A 19,822-nucleotide genomic window follows, 5' to 3' on the forward strand; every position below is an offset into this window, starting at 1 on the left:
TATAATGGCAGCCGATTCTTACATTTGTATAACACTCAATGCCAAAGTTAGGTACTAGTCCTTCTAGGATTTTCCAAATGTATATTATTGCGTATTTGTCACACCTTTGCTCCAAGGAATAGAGCTGTAGTTTTCTCAGCCTATCCCTATAGCTCATCCACTGCACTGTCGCAATCTTTTTAGTGTAGTGGCGTTGGACTGCTTCAGATTGGAGTCTAGTGCAGCCCTCTGGCTTGCCAGTCCTCAGTCAAATCGTCCAACCCATGCTAGCATGGAAAGCGGACGTTAAACGATGATGATGATATACACACACACACACATACATACATATACAGGTGTGGATAGGCACCTTGGGCAAGTATCTTCTACTATAGCCCAGGGCCAAATGAAGCCTTAATTAGATTTAGTAGATAAGCACAGAAAGAAGGCTGCTATATATACGTGTGTGCGCGTGTGTATGCATGTGTATATACGCACACACACATGCATATGTATATATGTGTGTGTGTGTCTGTATGTTTATCTATATATCTGTGTGTGTGTGTGTTTATATGTGTGAGTGCTTTACTGTCTCTTTGCTATAAACACTGTGCTACTGTCATGCAAATGGTGTTCTTTGTTTTCAATCCTTATGAAAACATGTCTGTGAAATATTGCTTTACTGGGAATAGGTGAAGATTGGTAACAGGAAGAGCATCCAGCCACACCTATTAGTTTTATAGGTGAGTATATATATATATATATATATATATATATATATATATATATATATATATATATATATATATCAATGAATTTCTTAATAGCATCAAAAGAATTTAATTTATTATGATGTTGAAAAACAGCCATCTGCAATGTAAAGGACAACTGTCTATAGCAAGCTGTGTACCAAGAAATACATGATTTCAACATAGAAAATTAATCAAAATAAATATTTATTGATTATGTAAGTTAAAAGCATTGATTTTTTATAGCATTATAACAGTGAATTGCAGTTCATTATTTACATTTGATGGATATTTGTCCTCATCTTGTCTGTTGTTAACACAACATTTCAGCTGATATACCCTCCAGCCTTCATCAGGTGTCTTGGGGAAATTTCGAATCTGGGTTCTCATTCCTAAGGTATTTTTCAATGTTATTATTATTATTATTATTATTATTATTATTATTATTATTATCATTCAGGTCACTACCTGGAATCGAACTCGGAATCTTGGGGTTAAGAGCACGGGCTACTAACCCCAAGATTCCAAGTTCGATTCGAGGCGGTGACCTGAATAATAATAATAATAATAATAATAATAATATCAAAAAATACCTGAGGAATGAGAACCCAGGTTCGAAATTACCCCAAGACACCTGATGAAGGCCGGAGAGTAATCAGCTGAAATGTTGTGTTAACAACAAACAAGATGAGGACAAATATCTGTGAAATGTAAATAATGTAAATAATATACATAATTCTTTATCTCTTAAATATAGAACTGAACTCTAGTTCATACTGTTAGTTTGGCACTATGTGGTGACCATAACTGGGAACAGTAGTCTAGGCGGCTGAGAACAAAGGTTCTCCTCGGGGTCAACATAATTTCTTGTTCTCTTGTCTTGAAGGACCTCAGTATCCATCCTGTCAGTTGTCTACACTTTGCTGCCATCTTGCTTACGAGCATGTGAAATGATGCAAGATTGCACATGTTGATCCCCCAAGTCTTGCACTGCCTGTGACTCTGGGATTGTAGTGCCTTTGGGTCCTGTAAATGTACATTGTACTGTATTTGAACTGAGTTTATGTTCTTGAAATTTTCAGTAGGACCTGAACACAGTATACAAGTGGTTTGAAATAAACAACATGCAGTGGTACTGGTAGTGGTACTGGCAACACCCTTGCTCGAATGTTGCTTTTCAAGTACCACCCACACAAGTGCCAGTAAGGCGACACTGGTAACGATCACGCTCGAATGGTGTTTTGTACGTGCCACCAGCATGTGGGCCAGTCAGTGGCCCTGGCAACGATCATGCTTGGATGATGCTCTTAGTCTTCAACTAGCACGGATGCCAGTCATGCGGTGCTGTCATCGAATTTGATTTCGATTTCACTTGCCTCAGCAAGGTCTCCGCAAGCAGAGTTTAGTGTCCAATGAAATAAAGGTATGCCTAAGTGGGCTGGTTACACCACTGGCATAGGCCATGGGTTATGGTCTCACTTGGCTTGCCGAGTCTTCACAAGCACAGCATATTTCCAAAGGTCTCGGTCACTAGTTATTGCCTCGGTGAGGCCTAATTTTCGAAGGCCATGCTTCACCACCTCATCGCAGGTCTTCCTGGGTCTCCCTCTTCCACAGTTTCCCTCAACCACTAGGGTGTGACACTTTTTCACACAGCTATCCACATCCATTCGTACCACATAACCATACCAGCATAGTTGTCTCTCTTGCACACCACATCTGATGCTTCTTAGGTCCAACTTTCCTCTCAAGGCACTTATATTCTGTCAAGTATGCACACTGACATTACATATCCAGCAGAGTATACAGGCTTCATTCCTTGCAAACTTATGCATGTCCTCAGCAGTCACGGCCCATGTTTCACTGCCATGTAGCATGGCTGTTCATACACATGTGTCATACAGTCTACCTTTTACTCTGAACGAGAGGCCTTTTGTCACCAGCAGAGGTAAGAGCTCTCTGAATTTTGCCCAGGCTATTCTTATTCTAGCAGCTACAATTTCAGAGCACCCACCCCTGCTACTGACTTGGTCACCTAGGTAACGGAAGCTATCAACTGCTTCTAGTTTTTCTCCCTGGAATGTGGCAGAAGTTGTTCTCTGCACATTTTCAGTGTTTATTGCTTCTGAACATCTGCCACATACAAAAACTATCTTCCTAGTTAGCCTTCCTTTGATATTGCTGCACTTCTTATGTGTCCATAGCTTACACTGGGTACATCTTATAGAGTTTACCCAATACATATATAAAAATATACATATATATATATATATAAAAATATACACACACATATATATATATATATATATACACACATATATATATATATACACACACATATCTTTCTTTGGAGTGATGATTTTATCCTTTTGAGAGACTGCAGTAAGGGCTTTTTACCTTCATCTGGGGCACTGAGGTATTTTTGATGCAGCATATTTTTATCTTCAAGTTTATTGATCTGTACATCGTTTTCCTCAAACCAATCCTGATGTTCATTACTTACATTATTTACATTCGGTGGATATTTGTCGTAAATAATGTACATAATTCCTCATCTCTTAAATATAGAACTGTACAATCCCTATGTTTTCTGTTTCTGATACTAAGAATCTGAACTCCAACATTGTAAACAGTGGTCTTAAACTGAGCCCAAGTTCCATCAAATTCTGCTTGTCCAATAGCATTTCTAAGATTCGCCTGCACCTTAGAGTTCCTTAATTTCAACACATCAATATGCTTAGGGGCTTTTATTCCTATAGATCTTATTCTACGCATGATGTGGAGTTTCAATTTACCATATATGAGCATATGGTCAGTCTCACATTCTGCACCATGCATGACTCGGAGAGTGCAAACATCTGGAAGGTCTCGTTTCCTGGTGATAAGGTAATCATGAATATGCCCATGTTTGGATCTTGGATGCGTCCAGGTAGCTTTATGGATATCCTTCTGATGAAAAACTGTTGCAGATGATGAGATCAAGTTCAGTGCAGAGCTGAAGAAGACAGAGATCATTAGCATTCATTTTGCCCAAACCATGTCTCCCTAGTGTATCCCTGGTCTCATAATTGCATCCAACACAGGCGTTGAAATCGCCAAGATGGAGGATATTATCTGCATTTGGAATCAAAATCATAACCAATCTGAGATCCTCATAGAAAGCCATAATAGACTCACTGCTGCTATCAGGAGTAGGAGCATAAACAGAAATAAGTCCTAAAACAATTGCATGCTAGAGGTGCTCAAAGATACATAACCCTATCACTAAAACCATTAGGTTGTTCTATTTTGTGGGTTAACTTGGTATGAATGGCAAAGCCAACACTCCTACTCGTTTTTCATCCTTTGGTTTACCCTTCCAAAAAAAAGTGTATCCAGCACCTCTTTCTGTCAATTGATTTTCATCACTCAACTGAGTTTCAGAGAGTGCCGTAATGTCAACATTATACCAAGCCAACCCCTTGGCTATTATGCCAGTTCACCGTTCAGGGTTACTTGACCCTTCATGATCAAGAAGTGTCCTGACATTCCATACACCTACCCATAATCTATATTTCTTGCTTGCATATTTCCTCTTTGTATTCCTCCTACTGTAGTGAACAGCTGTCAGCTGCAGGTTGCTGACCAGCTTTATGGTAGAGCAGGCATTTATTAGGGCGACCTTTCCAAGACCTTTCCCAGATTTCTGGGTGAGCAGTGCTACCCTAGAGAGGGCTGCTCAGACACTCTCAACCTCGCCGAAGCATGCTGCTGTTCTTTCAACAATGCAGTGACTTTAGATGGGCCCTGGGCTGCCCACATGCAGATTCATGACTATGCACTCCCAGCCCATTAAGCCTGCACATGTCGCCACTATTCCATCACCATGGGACTTGAAGAGATATCTGTACATTCAAATATCAATGCCACACACTTTATAACACATATAGCACCCACTCCTCCCCCAAAATCTGATATCCAGTGACAAACCAAGGCAAGATTACTGGGTGATTATGGAGGTTGCATGTTTTATTATCCCAGAGTTTAACCTCTCCAGTGATTTTATATCAGAGTGTCCTTCTACCAGTCTTTGCTCAACCAAAGGCTAACTGCAAGACAGAAGTGAAGGATTTGAATTCGGAGTTACCTTCTCCTAGACAGATTGCCTTCCCCACAACTTTATTAAACCTAGGAGCTCCATCTACCCCTTTAACTACATCCACAAACACACTCAAATCAAATAAAATAGAAGTAAAAATACAAATATATATATATATATATGAAATATTTTTAAAAAATGTACATGCAATATACACATATTCAAGAATCAAAAATGTAAATGAATATATAGAAATATACACACACACACACGCACACCCAACACTCATCCATCTTTCACCACACCAAACACACATCCACAATTCAGCCAATTATATACATATGTGCATATAATAATTGGATGACCATTGACTCTTAAGAGTTCTTCTGCCTTTTTTATGTCAGGTTGTTTACGCTACTGGTACCATATAACCCAGTACTACATGTCGCATGGTCAGGTCGTCGCCAACTAAACTGGTTCCTCCACCAATTCCACTTGGTGAGGAGGGTGTGTATTGGACACCCTGCAGGACTAAAAACAAGACCTATAAAATGGTGGGGAAAAATACACACACACACACACACATATATATATATATATATATATGGATGGATGGGTGGGTGGGTGCATGTGTGCATTTTAGAATGTGTGCACACATTCTAAAACTCACACATCTGAGTCTGTCGTAGGTCAACCAACATGCTGGAAAATTCTTCCCTGATGAAATACCCAATTAACTGTTTCAACATGAAAATTTAAGTTGAATTAATTTAATTTATTTTAATTTCTTTAATTGAACTAATTATATAGGGAAATGTTTATAGGACTGGAATTTCATTATATGGATTTGAATGTATTTGAATAAACTGATGTCTGCCTGTCAATTTCTCCATTTCCTTCTTATTCTCATTCATAAATATTTTAAATACCTATATATATCAATACAAAACTAATATATTTAGTTTTCACTGAACACTGGTATAATCTGGAGAACGAGGATGCTAGCATCCCTTAAAGAATTATAGGTCCTTGATGCAAGTATTTATATATATCATCATCATCATCGTTGTCATTTAACGTCCGCTTTCCATGCTAGCATGGGTTGGACGATTTGACTGAGGACTGGTGAAACCAGATGGCTACACCAGGCTCCAATCTGTATATATATATATATATATACACACACACACACACATGCACACACATACACACACACACACATAAACACATATATGTATTCACACACACACACACACACACACACATATGTATGTGTGTGTATATACATTAATCTAAGTGTACAGTATTATATATCTCATGTCTATTACAACTCATTGTACCAATCGGTTTCGCACAATTTTTCTGTAACTATGATATGAAACAAAATTTTAGAATTTAATTTAAGTTTATCAAGGTGTATTTTACTGATATTTTACTTATCCATTGTAATTAGAGTTGACTTGTGAAATTGATTACAGTGTTGCTAGAAGGCACAAGCACTTACACACACATGTACATACACGATGGTAACTTTTGCCTATGAAACTCAACCACAAGGCTTTGGTCGGCCTGAGACTATAGCAGAAGACACTTGCCTAAGGTGCCACACAGAGGGACTGAATCTAAAACCATGTAGAGTGTATTTTAAGCTGTTGTATATGCAAATGCATGCACATTACTTTGCTTTTCTCTTATTGTGCCATGAATACTACCGTAAAAGGAAATGGTTAAAAAGATTAACAATAATAATAATCCTTTCTACTATAGGCAGAAGGCCTGAAATTTTGGGAGAGGGGACTAGTTAATTACATCAACCCCAGTGTTTCACTGGTGTTTAATTTATTGACTCGATGAGATGAAAAGCAAAGTCAACCTCAGTGGAATTTGAACTAAAAACATAGCAACAAGCAAAATACTGCTAAGCATTTCACCCAACATACTAACGATTCTGCCAGCTCGCCACCTTAATATGCCCACGGGCATATTGGCGTAGTGGTTAAGAGCGCGGGCGACTAACCCCAAAATTCCGAGTTCGATTCCAGGCAGTGACCTGAATAACAATAATAATAATAATAATAATAATACCAACAACAACAACATCGAAAAATACCTTAGGAATGAGAACCCAGGTTCCAAACTTCCCCAAGACTCCTGATGAAGGCTGGAGGGTATATCAGCCGAAACGTTCTGTTAACAACAAACAAGATGGGGACAAATATGCGTCAAATGTAAATAATGTAAATAATAATAATTTCATAGATGCAAGGGCGATCAGTTCAAGTACATAAAAATCATCACACATTTATTTTTATTTACACAGTAAAATACTTTTGCTGGATTTTTGAGTGGAATAGACAAGAGTTGTCTCCCATAGATTTCCTCGGCCGAGAATCATTAGCCTTCTTTTCATGAAAACTTTCTTTAAAAAAAATAAGAAAACTTAGGATATTCAATCATTGACGCACTGGTTAGAAAAGCAACGTCGGTGCTGAAATGTTTTTGCTCATTGTAACTATGTTGCTGGTAATGACAGCAATGATAATAAATGTTATATATGTATATCATGTCCTTTGTATTTTGATTTTTAATTGTTTTATGTATCTTTTATCAGATATTGGTGAAGTACATTGCTGGAACTTTTGTGAAATGGCTACCAAAACCTGGACAGCAAGCTAGAACTCATTTACTTATCTTATATTCTGTCACATTTTTTCTTCTTTTGCCTACCCTCTGCCACAAACTCCCTTTCTCGGTTTACTACCATGCTGGTCATGCTGACAAGGATGATGGGATTAGAAAGTTTAATGCTGCGAATGATGAAAGACTTAAACTGTCTCGCAACTTTTTGAAAAATACTTTCAATAGTATGAAGCGTCTTCCTAATTCTCCCTGGGTTACACCAAAATCCAACTTTCCAAAAGATGCCTTAAATTTCTTTGACCAACCCAGAATGCAAGTTGATATAGCACTAACTATAATTACAGTGTCACGAAATAGGCACAAGTTTGATAACTATGAACCACACTACCTTACACAAGCTGTTTGGCGATATATGGAATTACTTTTGAGTTCTGAAAATCAACAAAAAAATGTAAAACTTTCTCTGTGTAATGTTGATCGTGATCCGGAAACCTACCATGAAATTCACAACCTCTCTTCTTTTATTCAGACTTTTCAACGGTTTCCCACAAAATCTTCCTATTCTTCTGAAGTATTTGAAAAAGAAAAAGAAGACTATGTATACTGCCTCAATGCTTCCCTTGTATGGAAACCAAGTTTTGTATTGCTTGTTGAGGATGACAGCCTTCCCCACAATGATATGTTTCGTGTTTTGTACCATGCTCTTGACTATATATACTATGTTGATAATCAGCATGGATCATATCGACATTTTCCTGAACAATGGTACTTAAAACTTTATCATCCAGATCGACTGCTGGGTTATTGGAGCATAGAAGTGGAAAGAATACCAGAACTAATATCACTGAGTTTAGTTTTTGGTGTTTTAGTTCTGCTTATTTATCGGTGTATTGGGATGAAAAATGTTTTTAGAAATATTAATGCTTCTTGGTTTCTCCTCAGTCTCTATTTCTTCTTGCTTTTTATTGCTATTGGAAGACAGAACTTACTTGAAATTAGACGATTGTCCAAACATTTTTACATGTTGACACCTTCACCTTCATGCTGCACACCAGCAATATTATATACTAATGCAACAGCTAAAACTGTTATAGACTACCTTAGCCATGTGCGTTGTAAGAGTAAGTTTGCCAAAGATATGGCATTGGAACAGTTACGTTCTGAAACTCATCTAAAAGCCTATCTTTTGCAGCCAAATCTTTTTAAACACATTGGTCTGTATTCTTCTTTGCGATCAAAGATTCTCAATCCTGGTGTTGTATGATAAAGTTATTCTTCATCTATTATTTATTTCCCTTTAGCTTGTCATATTTTAAACTACATCTTTAAATTGGTCTGTTTTATTTTGCCTTTAATTCGGTCCTGCTTTCATTTCTGCTACTGCTACTTTTGTAGCATTCTGTATTTAAAATGCTGCTTTCATACCATTTTGTCAAACTGAAGATTTATTTATTTTTTTATTAAATTTAATAAAAATATATGTATTGTTGGAACAATTTTTAAAGACTTTTCCTACTGAATGCTATTCCTAATGTTCACTCACATGAAATATGAATAGATTGGAACTCATCAAATTCAGTAATGTTCTTGCCCAGAAGTACACTACAATGGGTTATACTCTATTTGAACTTATGTAATGTAGACCAGCATTTTAACCTCTTGGCCTTTCTGCCTCACCTTTATAATATATAAAACTTTATTCTATCTCTTTTCTCATTTAACTGTTATTATAAAGATATTTAATGTTTTAAAATAATGTAACTATGCAATATATAAACTATATTTCTTTGTCCCCTATCTGTCATTATCAAATGCAACTATACTATTAGCTAGGCATACTCCTTCAGTTTAGCTACTTTGTTGAGGCAGTATAACATGAGAAATGTTACAGAAAAAATGAAATATTTAAGACTGTTCTTTTATCTTTTACCTTTAACTTATTTCAGTCATTAGACTGTGGCCATGCTGGGGCTCCACCTTCAAGAACTTTTAATTGAACAAATCAACCCCAATACTTAATTTTTAAAGCCTGGTATTTATTCAATTGTTCTCCTTTGCCAAAACATTAAACTGCAGGAATGTAAACACACCAGCAACGGTTGTCAAGTGGTGGTGGGGGACAAACACACACAGAGACACACATACACACATTAATATATATGCACACATATATGCAATGGGCTTCTTTCAGTTTCCCTTCTACCAAATCTACTCACAAGGCTTTGGTCAGCCTGAAGCTAAGGTAGAAAATACATGCCCGAAGGTACCAGTGGGACTGAACCCAGAACCATGTAGTTGGGAAGCAAGCTTCTTATCACACAGCTATGTTTGCATTCTATTTTTGAAAAAAATTAAATTCTTTTTACATTGTTTTGACTCTCAATCTTATTAATTACAATGAATATTCACATTTTGTGAAATACTTTAACATGTCTATTACTTTCCTTTTAAACATAACACAGTTTGACTTATCAAATGAGAACAATATCAAAACTATCTCTTTCTGTCTTTCTTCAATACAAGCTGACACTCTACTGAAAATAACACTCCTTCTAAGACTTAACTTTCCTAGGTTATCGATTCAGTTAATAAAATGATAATGAATTTACTGAAGTGTGCATTGATATCAGCTATTAAATCACCCAGGTCACATACATGCAGATATGCACTCTGTATGAACTAGAGTTCAGTTCTATATTTAAGAGATAAAGAATTATGTATATTATTTACATTATTTACATTTCACAGATATTTGTCCTCATCTTGTTTGTTGTTAACACAACATTTCAGCTGATTACTCTCCGGCCTTCATCAGGTGTCTTGGGGTAATTTCGAACCTGGATTCTCATTCCTAAGGTATTTTTTGATATTATTATTATTATTATTATTATTATTATTATTATTATTATTATTATTATTATTCAGGTCACCGCCTCGAATCGAACTTGGAATCTTGGGGTTAGTAGCCCGTGCTCTTAACCCCAAGATTCCGAGTTCGATTCCAGGTAGTGACCTGAATGATAATAATAATAATAATAATAATAATAATAATAATAATAATAATAATAATAATAACATTGAAAAATACCTTAGGAATGAGAACCCAGATTCGAAATTTCCCCAAGACACCTGATGAAGGCTGGAGGGTATATCAGCTGAAATGTTGTGTTAACAACAGACAAGATGAGGACAAATATCCATCAAATGTAAATAATGAACTGCAATTCACTGTTATAATGCTATAAAAAATCAATGCTTTTAACTTACATAATCAATAAATATTTATTTTGATTAATTTTCTATGTTGAAATCATGTATTTCTTGGTACACAGCTTGCTATAGACAGTTGTCCTTTACATTGCAGATGGCTGTTTTTCAACATCATAATAAATTAAATTCTTTTGATGCTATTAAGAAATTCATTGATATATATATATATATATATATATATATATATATATATATATATATATATATATATATATATATATATATATATATATACTCACCTATAAAACTAATAGGTGTAGGCATAGCTGTGTAGTAAGAAGCTTGTTTCCCCATCATATGGTTCCATTTTCTATTCCACTGCATGACATTTTGGGCAAGCATCCCCTACTGTTGCCCTAGGTTGACCATACCTTTGTGAGATGACTTGGTTTGAAAGAAACCAACCATGTGTATGTATATATATGTGTGTGTGTGTGTGTGTGTGTGTGTGTGTGTGTGTGTGTGTGTGTGTTAGTTTGTGTGTACATTTGTCTAGATATCACATGGTGATCATAAATAAGCATCATTGCCATACAATTGAGGTTGTTTGTTTCCAGCCTTAGCTATGCGAAAATATTAAGTCGCTTGAAAACAAATACAAGTTGGTGACAGGAGGGACATTTGGCCTTAGAAAACCTGCCTCTGCAAAATCTGTCTGATCCATGCAACATTGGAAAAGTCAATATTAAGAAATAATGATGACAGTGATGTGTGTGTGTGTGTGTGTGTGTGTGCGTGTATCTTTTTCTGTCTGTCTGTCTCTCTCTCTCTCTCTATCTCAATGAGATGAGCTGGCTGAACCCTTAGCATATTGAGCAAAGTGCATAGCCTTTTCTACATTCACATGGATCAGATTTTATGTGGCTGGATGCTCTTCCTGTTACCAATCTTCACCTATTCCCAGTAAAGCAATATTTCACAGACATGTTTTCATAAGGATTGAAAACAAAGAACACCATTTGCATGACAGTAGCACAGTGTTTATAGCAAAGAGACAGTAAAGCACTCACACATATAAACACACACACACACACAGATATATAGATAAACATACAGACACACACACACATATATACATATGCATGTGTGTGTGCGTATATACACATGCATACACACGCGCACACACGTATATATAGCAGCCTTCTTTCTGTGCTTATCTACTAAATCTAATTAAGGCTTCATTTGGCCCTGGGCTATAGTAGAAGATACTTGCCCAAGGTGCCTATCCACACCTGTATATGTATGTATGTGTGTGTGTGTGTATATCATCATCATCGTTTAACGTCCGCTTTCCATGCTAGCATGGGTTGGACGATTTGACTGAGGACTGGCAAGCCAGAGGGCTGCACTAGACTCCAATCTGATCTGATATATATATATATATATGTGTGTGTGTGTGTGTGCACATGTGTGAAGGTATATGCACTTTATCTGTCTTTCAATTTCTGGACTAAAAGTTTCTGGTTAGAATGATTTACTCCAAGATTTGGTAACATCTGACACTTCTTTCTAAACGTTAACAACCTACATGTAATTTATAATCACAATCACTAAAATCACCAAGAAAACAGTTTTCTGTTACTTTCTCTCTATGCATAAATAACACACAAATGCTTAAGATGCTAAACCTCACATCATCATCATCGTTTAACGTCCGCTTTCCATGCTAGCATGGGTTGGACGATTTGACTGAGGACTGGTGAAACCGGATGGCTACACCAGGCTCCAGTCTAATTTGGCAGAGTTTCTACAGTTGGATGCCCTTCCTAACGCCAACCACTCAGAGAGTGTAGTGGGTGCTTTTACGTGTCACCCGCACGAAAACGGCCACGCTCGAAATGGTGTCTTTTATGTGCCACCCGCACAAGCCAGTCCAGGGGCACTGGCAACGATCTCGCTCGAAAATCCTACGGGAGCCAGTCAGGCGGTACTGGCAATGGCCACGCTCAAAATGGTGCATCTCATGTGCCACTCGCACAAGAACCAGTCCAGGGGCACTGGCAACGATCTTACTTGGCTTGCCGGGTCTTCTCACGCACAGCACATTTCCAAAGGTCTCGGTCACTTTGTGAGAATTTCTTGTGGCAAGTCCACAGGTATAACACTGGTCAATATTTGGGAACTTTTTTTGATTTTATTTTTATTCCTGGATGTGATCTTACATATTCTTGGGTTGCTGACTTTAAATATCTAAGCCATTTAGCTCTATCACGTAAGGATTTTCAATAAAATACAAATTAATGATAATAAAAAAATGTGAATTTTTAATAAATTGATACTTTATTAAAATGAAGCAAGTAATCATGGAAAAGCATATTCTGTTAGTTTTAAAAGCATGTGTATTCCAAATCAACTCGATACGAGTTATATTCATCATGAAATGAATTATCAACATCAAATCAAATTAATGTAAAAAAAATATGGCCCTAATGGTTTGGCTATACATTGATTCAAAGGAAGGAGGACCACTTTGAATTCCACTTGTGCTGTGCATCCAGGTCATCATGTTTCAGTGACCAGCAGAAATCCAGCTTCATGCTGACACTCCATTTTCTCCAGTATCAAGTTTCTATGCCAAAGATGTTATACCTCACTCTGAGAATGTCTTGTGGCAAGTCCACAGATATAACATTGGTCTGCATTTGAAAATGTTTTTAATTTTATTCTTATTCATGAAGGAACTGCTCTCCTAGTTCCCCAATGTCGTCCTCACAATTCTTTGGAAAATATTCACGATGTGAGTGCAAACTGTGCATCTTGACACTTGTCCTGGACCCAAGTTGTTGGAAACTGGAAACCAGGTCTTGGATTCATTTTTTTCATATTCTTGTTTCCCAAGAAGTTTTGGACATTCACCTTGACACCTGCTAATGCTTCCTCAAAATATTTGTCCTTCATCAATTCCTGAATCTGAGGGCCAATGAAGATTCCTGAATTTAGCTTGCCTTCTCTTATACTAAGAAACTTGGACACCAGGTACTTGAAAGCAGCTCCATTTTTGTTCAGGGCTTTCACAAAATTTTTCATAAGCCCTACTTTGATGTGGTGGCAGCAGAATTTTCTTGTTGCACAGCTTTCACTTTGTGATTTCCAGGTAAGAAACTGGTTGGTGGCCAGTCTTTTTGTTCATAGTGCTGGCTTTCTGCCCTACTATCCCAAAGACAAAGAAAATAAGGATACTTGGTGTGTCCTCACTGGAAGACCTAGTATGTGAGCAATAAATTTTAAATCACCACAAATTAGAAAATTGTGATTATGGTACTTGATGGCAGTTATTAGTGTCTTCATATTTTCATAAGTTTCTGGCATTTGGACCCTATGGCCAATTGGCACAGATGCAGCTGTGTTGCTATTGTAGAGAAGAACAGCCTTTAAACTTCTGTTAGAAGAATCAACGAAGAGCCTCCATTCATCTGCTTTGTTTGACTTCCCGACGTGTTCAATAAGACCAGAGGTATTTGAACAGAAAACTAAAGAATCTTGTTTCTCCAAGAACTGAGTGAATTCCACTTCACAATGATGGTACCAAGCAAATGTTCCAGGAGCTAGAAGTTTGTGTTCCTTCAACCTAGAGCAAAGTAAGAGCACTTTCTTTTGGAAGGTTAAGGTCTCTTACCAAGTCATTGAGCTCAACTTGTTTGAAGAGTTTGAGGAAAACTTTGTTGTTGTTAGTTAAACATTTTCGCAGTCATGGCATCGCTGGCATTCTTGGCACGGGATCGTTAATGAATTTTTTACCGATGGTAGTCAACCTTCCTTTTCTCATTTGACATCTTTAGCGCTACTTGTCTTTTTTTTTTTTTTACAGTCAAAACACTCGCAGCCTAAACGACAGAAATTCTTCCCTTGCTGCTCAAAACCAAAGGAGTTCGAGAACTCCTTTGGTTGTATGTTGTAAAGTCTGAGGTTCTCTTTCGAGATGACTCAGAAACTCAGGATTTTTATAATCTTTTCCTGTATAAATACTCTCTCTCCCCCTCTCTCTCTATATATATGTGTGTGTGTGTGTGTGTGTGTGTGTGTATAAACTCACTTAAGCTATCATACTCTCTTTCTTTGGGCGAAAACCCTGCGGCATCAAACACCACAAGGAATCTTGTGGTAAAGTCAATAGCAACTTAAGACGGAGTGCCCACATAAACAACAAAGCCAACATGGCCTGCAAGGCTTGCTCCTGGATCCTCAGGACTTTTCGTTTTAGAGACGCTCATTATCCATTTCTTTTACACCTGCGCCCGTCCTCACCTTGAATACTGCTGTCCGCTATAGTCTCCCTACATGAAACAATGTTTTTTTTTTTTAAAGTGAAGCACCCCAGATATCGATCACAAGGAAATTAGATGATATGACAGGTCTTGATTACTGGGATCGTCTCAAGAAACTCAAACTTTATTCCCCCAAATATCGCCATGAGTGCTATATCCTTTGTATGATGTGAAAATTATTCCAACAGAATTTCTCAAAGGATGCTGGCATCATTTTCAAAATTCATCCTCGGCTTGGTCCCTGTGCTATCTTTTCTCTACTGAAGTCATGTTCGAGTCACTTCACAACACTAAAGCAGAAGTACTTCACCTCAACTGGCCCTGCTCTCTTTAACATCATGCCAAGCCACATAAGAGAAGAAAACGATCCTCTAACATTCAAACGGTTCTGGGCGAATATCTCCAATAAATTCCAGATAAACCACCTACACCCAGATATATCTCTGCAAACAATAACTCTTTTACTGGTATGAGCTATGGGGTGCCCAAAGAATGACTAGTATGAAACATCATCAAATGTCTTTTCCAGGTGGTGCTAATAAGTTAGACATTGTGTGCGTTATACTGTGTATATGCGGAAATAAAACTGGATTCAAGCTTAAAGGGTATTTGCAATGGTAAATTACGGGATTTCCGCACAACTAGCGCATTTTTCTCTAATAGAGAAAAGTCGTCCAGGACAGTTCACTCACAATTCACAATGAATACAGCTACATTTATATAATATTCATAACATTAAGGTGGCGAACTGGCAGAAACGTTAGCATGCCGGGCGAAATGCTTAGCGGTATTTCGTCCGTCTTTACGTTCTGAGTTCAAATTCCGCCGAGGTCGACTTTGCCTTTCATCCTTTTGGGGTTGATAAATCAAGTACCAGTTGCTTACTGGGGTCGACCGAATCGACTAGCGCCCACCCAAAAGTTTTAGGCCTTTAGCCTAGAGTAGAAAAGAATATTCATAACATTGTTTCTTTCATTATCCATTTATTCTTATAATAATTCTCCACTAACAAATTTTGCCAGCAAATTTCTTTGGTTTTTTCTCACCTTCCTGAAAAAGTGTCTGTTGAAAAAAGAAAATAATCTGTCCGAACATAGATCTGCTGAATCAGAGATGAGATGACAACAAAACTACGAAACACACACAAACACACACACACACACTCTCTATATATACTCACATGAGTCTCTCTCTCTCTCTCTCTCTCACACACACACACACACACACACACACACACACACACACACACACACACACACACACACACACAAGTGCGTAAGCAAAAATCACAAAAAACACACTTATACGTATATGAGGAGCTTCCACATTTTCCGCCCGATATTCATTCACAAAGCAATGTTCGCCCAAGAGCCATTAAAGAAGTCACAAATATAAGTAATTTTATTTCAAATTGATTTGGGAGTTTATTTGTCTCTGCGTCCGTTCAAATGAGAAGAGAATTTGTGCGGTTCATATCAAGATCGAAGGTAATTTGTATGATTCATATGGTTCATATGGTTCATATCTTAAAATGATTTTGGAAAAGACAGAACCTTAGAATGAAAAGGTTTTTGATATTTGTATTCATGTGATTAAGATCTAATTCTTCTGCTTATCGGTACCTTTCTTCGATCTGAAAATTAAAAAGAAAGAATGAAACAGCAATATTAGAAATACAGGAGTAATTTCATTTTTTATTCTTTTACAGGCTTCAATCATTGGACTGTTGCCATTCTGGGATTCTGACACGAAGGTGTTTAGTTGATTATGTTAACACAGTACTGTTCATTGTTTGGTACTTAGCGATCACAGTGTAATGACGGATAGAAAAGTTGATTTCGTTGAAAGGGACGTGCCGAAACAGTGTCGAACACACAACAAAGTATTTTTGAGGACCGAACCATTCATCACTGACATACATACATACATACATACATACATACATACATATGTTAAATAAAATGAGACAACAAACCCAAGGATGTGTGGAATTTTCAGGACAGTTATAAAGAGATAGTCTTACAGTTGTTTCTGGGATATTAGGGATATTCCTTCATCAGAGACGATGTGAAATGGTTTAATAGAGGCAAAGGGTTCGACAGAATAAGTACCAGGCTTACAAAGAATAAGTTCTGGAGTCGATTTCTTCTTCTAAAAGGCGGTGCTCCAGTATGACTGCAGTCAAAATGATTGAAACAAGTAAAAGAATATATATACATTTATGTATACAAATATGTACATATTGTGCGTGTGTCAGTGTTTGTGTGTGTGTTTATGTGTGTGTGTGTTTGTGTGTGTGAGCACGCGCACATACACACACATATTTAAAACCGTTTAATTCGTCCTCCAGTGACTTAAAGTTTATATATATATATATATATATATATATATATAATATAGACAGACATATATACGTAAATACATATTTATATGTACATACAAACATGCATACACACACACATACACACATACACATACACATGCATACATACATACATACATACATACATACATACATACATACATACATACATACGTAGAAAGAGGTAGGAGGGTAGAGAGAGAAACAGATGACGTCAGATGAATATCTCACCTTTGTATGCTAATTGGTAGCAAGTATCGAAATCAATGTCTCCTCTTGGTGTCATATGTGAGTCAGGTACTGATCGCATCGCGTAGCGTGTGTTAATTTTCAAATGACTTGGATGTCCATGAAAGTCTGATTGGTAAATGCTTTTTGTAGGCTGAGCTAAATTTTTCAGACTGCCTATGAGAAGTTTTTTCTGTCTATATATTGTTAAAGGAGGCCAGTGGTACGTATGCCTGTGTGGGTTAAGATAGTCTTGCTAAATTGAACAGAAAGATAATATTTCATTTAATGTAAAGCACACTGGAATCAATTTATTATATGCTATTTTCACAGTCAGTATCATATGAAGTGTTAAGACGGCGAGCTGGCAGAATCGCTACCCCGCAAAATGCTTAGCGGCATTCCGTCTGTCTTTACGTTCTGAGTTCAAATTCCTCCGAAGTTGACTTTGCCTTTCATATTTTCGGGGTCGATAAAATAAGTACCAGCTGATCATTGAGGTCGATGTAATCAGCTTACCCCTCCACCGAAATTGCTGGCCTCGTGCCAACAGTTGAAACCAACTTTAAATGAAGTGTTAAAGATCTTTTGTCAATCTCCACTAACAGCATATCTCTAGAATGACTGGCATTGCATCATTTTGTTGCAGATTACCATTCTCACACACACACACACACACACACACACACACACACACACACACACATATTATAGGCGAAGGGAAAACAAGAGAATTAGATGTTTTCAGTAATTTTGAGGCAACAAAATCAGCGAAATAAAATTTTAGGCTGGAAATGTTGTTTGTTAACACATGAGTAATTGTTAACTGATTGTCTTGAATTTTTTTATTCAATGATATAATGCTCCCCTTACTCTGCTTCATACGTAGAACTGAAAATGTTGTGTGTAACATATGGATTTAATATACATCCAGAAATACCAACCCTAAAATGTTTCTTCTGCATCTAGCTAGAGGAATTTTGCATCATCTATGTCGTTGATAAATCAGTATGCGAAACGTGCACGTTATGACTACCGTATTTGTTTCCTTGATGCAAACGGATTTACTACAAGCAAATATTGTCCTGACACACTTTTTTTTTCCAGCAAGAGAAATTATTATATTATTTAATTTGTGTTTGTGATAGTCCAATTAAGTTATTTTATACTTAGATTGAAGTAATGACTGTACATTTTATGATAACGGTCACTGCATTGTCAAGTTATTTACTTTCTACTGAATTAGTCAAATTCCTTAAAAATAGTTGCTCGCACATATAAGTAACTTCATTAACTTGACGGGGTAAGTTCAACTCTAATCATACGTATATATTTGAAAGAAATAGGTTCCACTTGACTATAAAGTTCTAGATTCCGCTATTGTCAATTTGACGCGCGCCGGGCACACTGCCAATAAAATAGTTAAGTTGACGAAACTTCCAAAAGCAACAGTTTATTGTGAGTATAAAGAATTTAAAGAAGAGGCAAAGATTAATAGAAAAGAACACAAGACTCGAAGTGATTCCAAACGATCGATTGAAGCCAACCCATCCACATCCATAACAACAGAGCTGTGAACATGAATCTTGGCATGACTAGCTATGTTCGGCAATGCCGTCACCTCTTAGCAGCCAAGGCCAGAGCAATCAGAGCCGAGAAATGTCCAAAGCTTGTCATTTGTCAAGCATCAAACTGCAGGAAAAACTCAAGTTTGTGGACGAGAAGGAGTTCATTGTGGTCGCTGAGGTGAAGCACAGGAATTCTCGAGTGATTGCATACAACTCTTCTGACGTTCCCCCTGTGTTTGAGACTAAGAATCCTGTCTCTGCGATAATATTTGGAGCCGTGGCGAGTGATGGAAGTGTCATGGATCCACATTTCATGAGTCTGGTTTGAAGATCGGCACTAAGGAGTATCTGGACATCCTCAAGAACTCTCTATTACCTTGGATAGAGCAGGAGTTTGGGCTTGACAATGTGGTGCTTATCGAGGACTCTGCACCATGTCATGGGTCAAAAGCAACACAGGCTTTCCTTGGTGAGAAGGTGCCATTTTGTGCGGGCCAGCATCTTGTCCAGTAATAACCTTTTCGATTACTTTTTATGGGACGTACTTCAAACAAAGACCGATGCTTCACCATGCTCGAGTGTCTACAGTTTGAAGACCTGCATCGTGCGTGCAACACGCAAAATCAAAAAAGCGGAGGTTACGGCAGCTTAAAAAAAATTCATTTTCGTGTGGAGGTAGTAAT

General features: G+C 37.3%; 2 protein-coding genes across 8 annotated transcripts in view; one reads left to right on the forward strand and one right to left on the reverse strand.

Moving 5' to 3' along the window:
- LOC106868818 (GPI-N-acetylgalactosamine transferase PGAP4) overlaps nucleotides 1-9,816 on the forward strand; it is a 33,175-nt gene extending 23,359 nt beyond the window's left edge. For all 5 annotated transcript variants that reach the window (XM_089341881.1, XM_014914250.3, XM_089341853.1 and 2 more), the window contains exon 3: nucleotides 7,418-9,816. In XM_089341881.1, coding sequence (XP_089198007.1) covers nucleotides 7,418-8,710 — 1,293 coding nt within the window. In that variant the 3' untranslated portion in view covers nucleotides 8,711-9,816. The remainder of the gene's footprint in view (nucleotides 1-7,417) is intronic.
- Nucleotides 9,817-16,355: 6,539 nt separating this feature from the next.
- The window catches only part of LOC106868874 (uncharacterized), a 45,167-nt gene continuing 41,700 nt past the window's right edge, over nucleotides 16,356-19,822 (reverse strand). For all 3 annotated transcript variants that reach the window (XM_014914341.3, XM_014914325.3, XM_014914332.3), the window contains 2 exons: nucleotides 17,575-17,827; nucleotides 16,356-16,614 (listed from right to left, as the gene is read on the reverse strand). In XM_014914341.3, coding sequence (XP_014769827.1) covers nucleotides 16,574-16,614; nucleotides 17,575-17,827 — 294 coding nt within the window. In that variant the 3' untranslated portion in view covers nucleotides 16,356-16,573. The remainder of the gene's footprint in view (nucleotides 16,615-17,574; nucleotides 17,828-19,822) is intronic.

Source organism: Octopus bimaculoides, chromosome 2, assembly GCF_046866305.1.
Source record: "Octopus bimaculoides isolate indiv1 chromosome 2, ASM4686630v1, whole genome shotgun sequence".
Taxonomy (NCBI): Eukaryota; Metazoa; Mollusca; class Cephalopoda; order Octopoda; family Octopodidae; genus Octopus; species Octopus bimaculoides.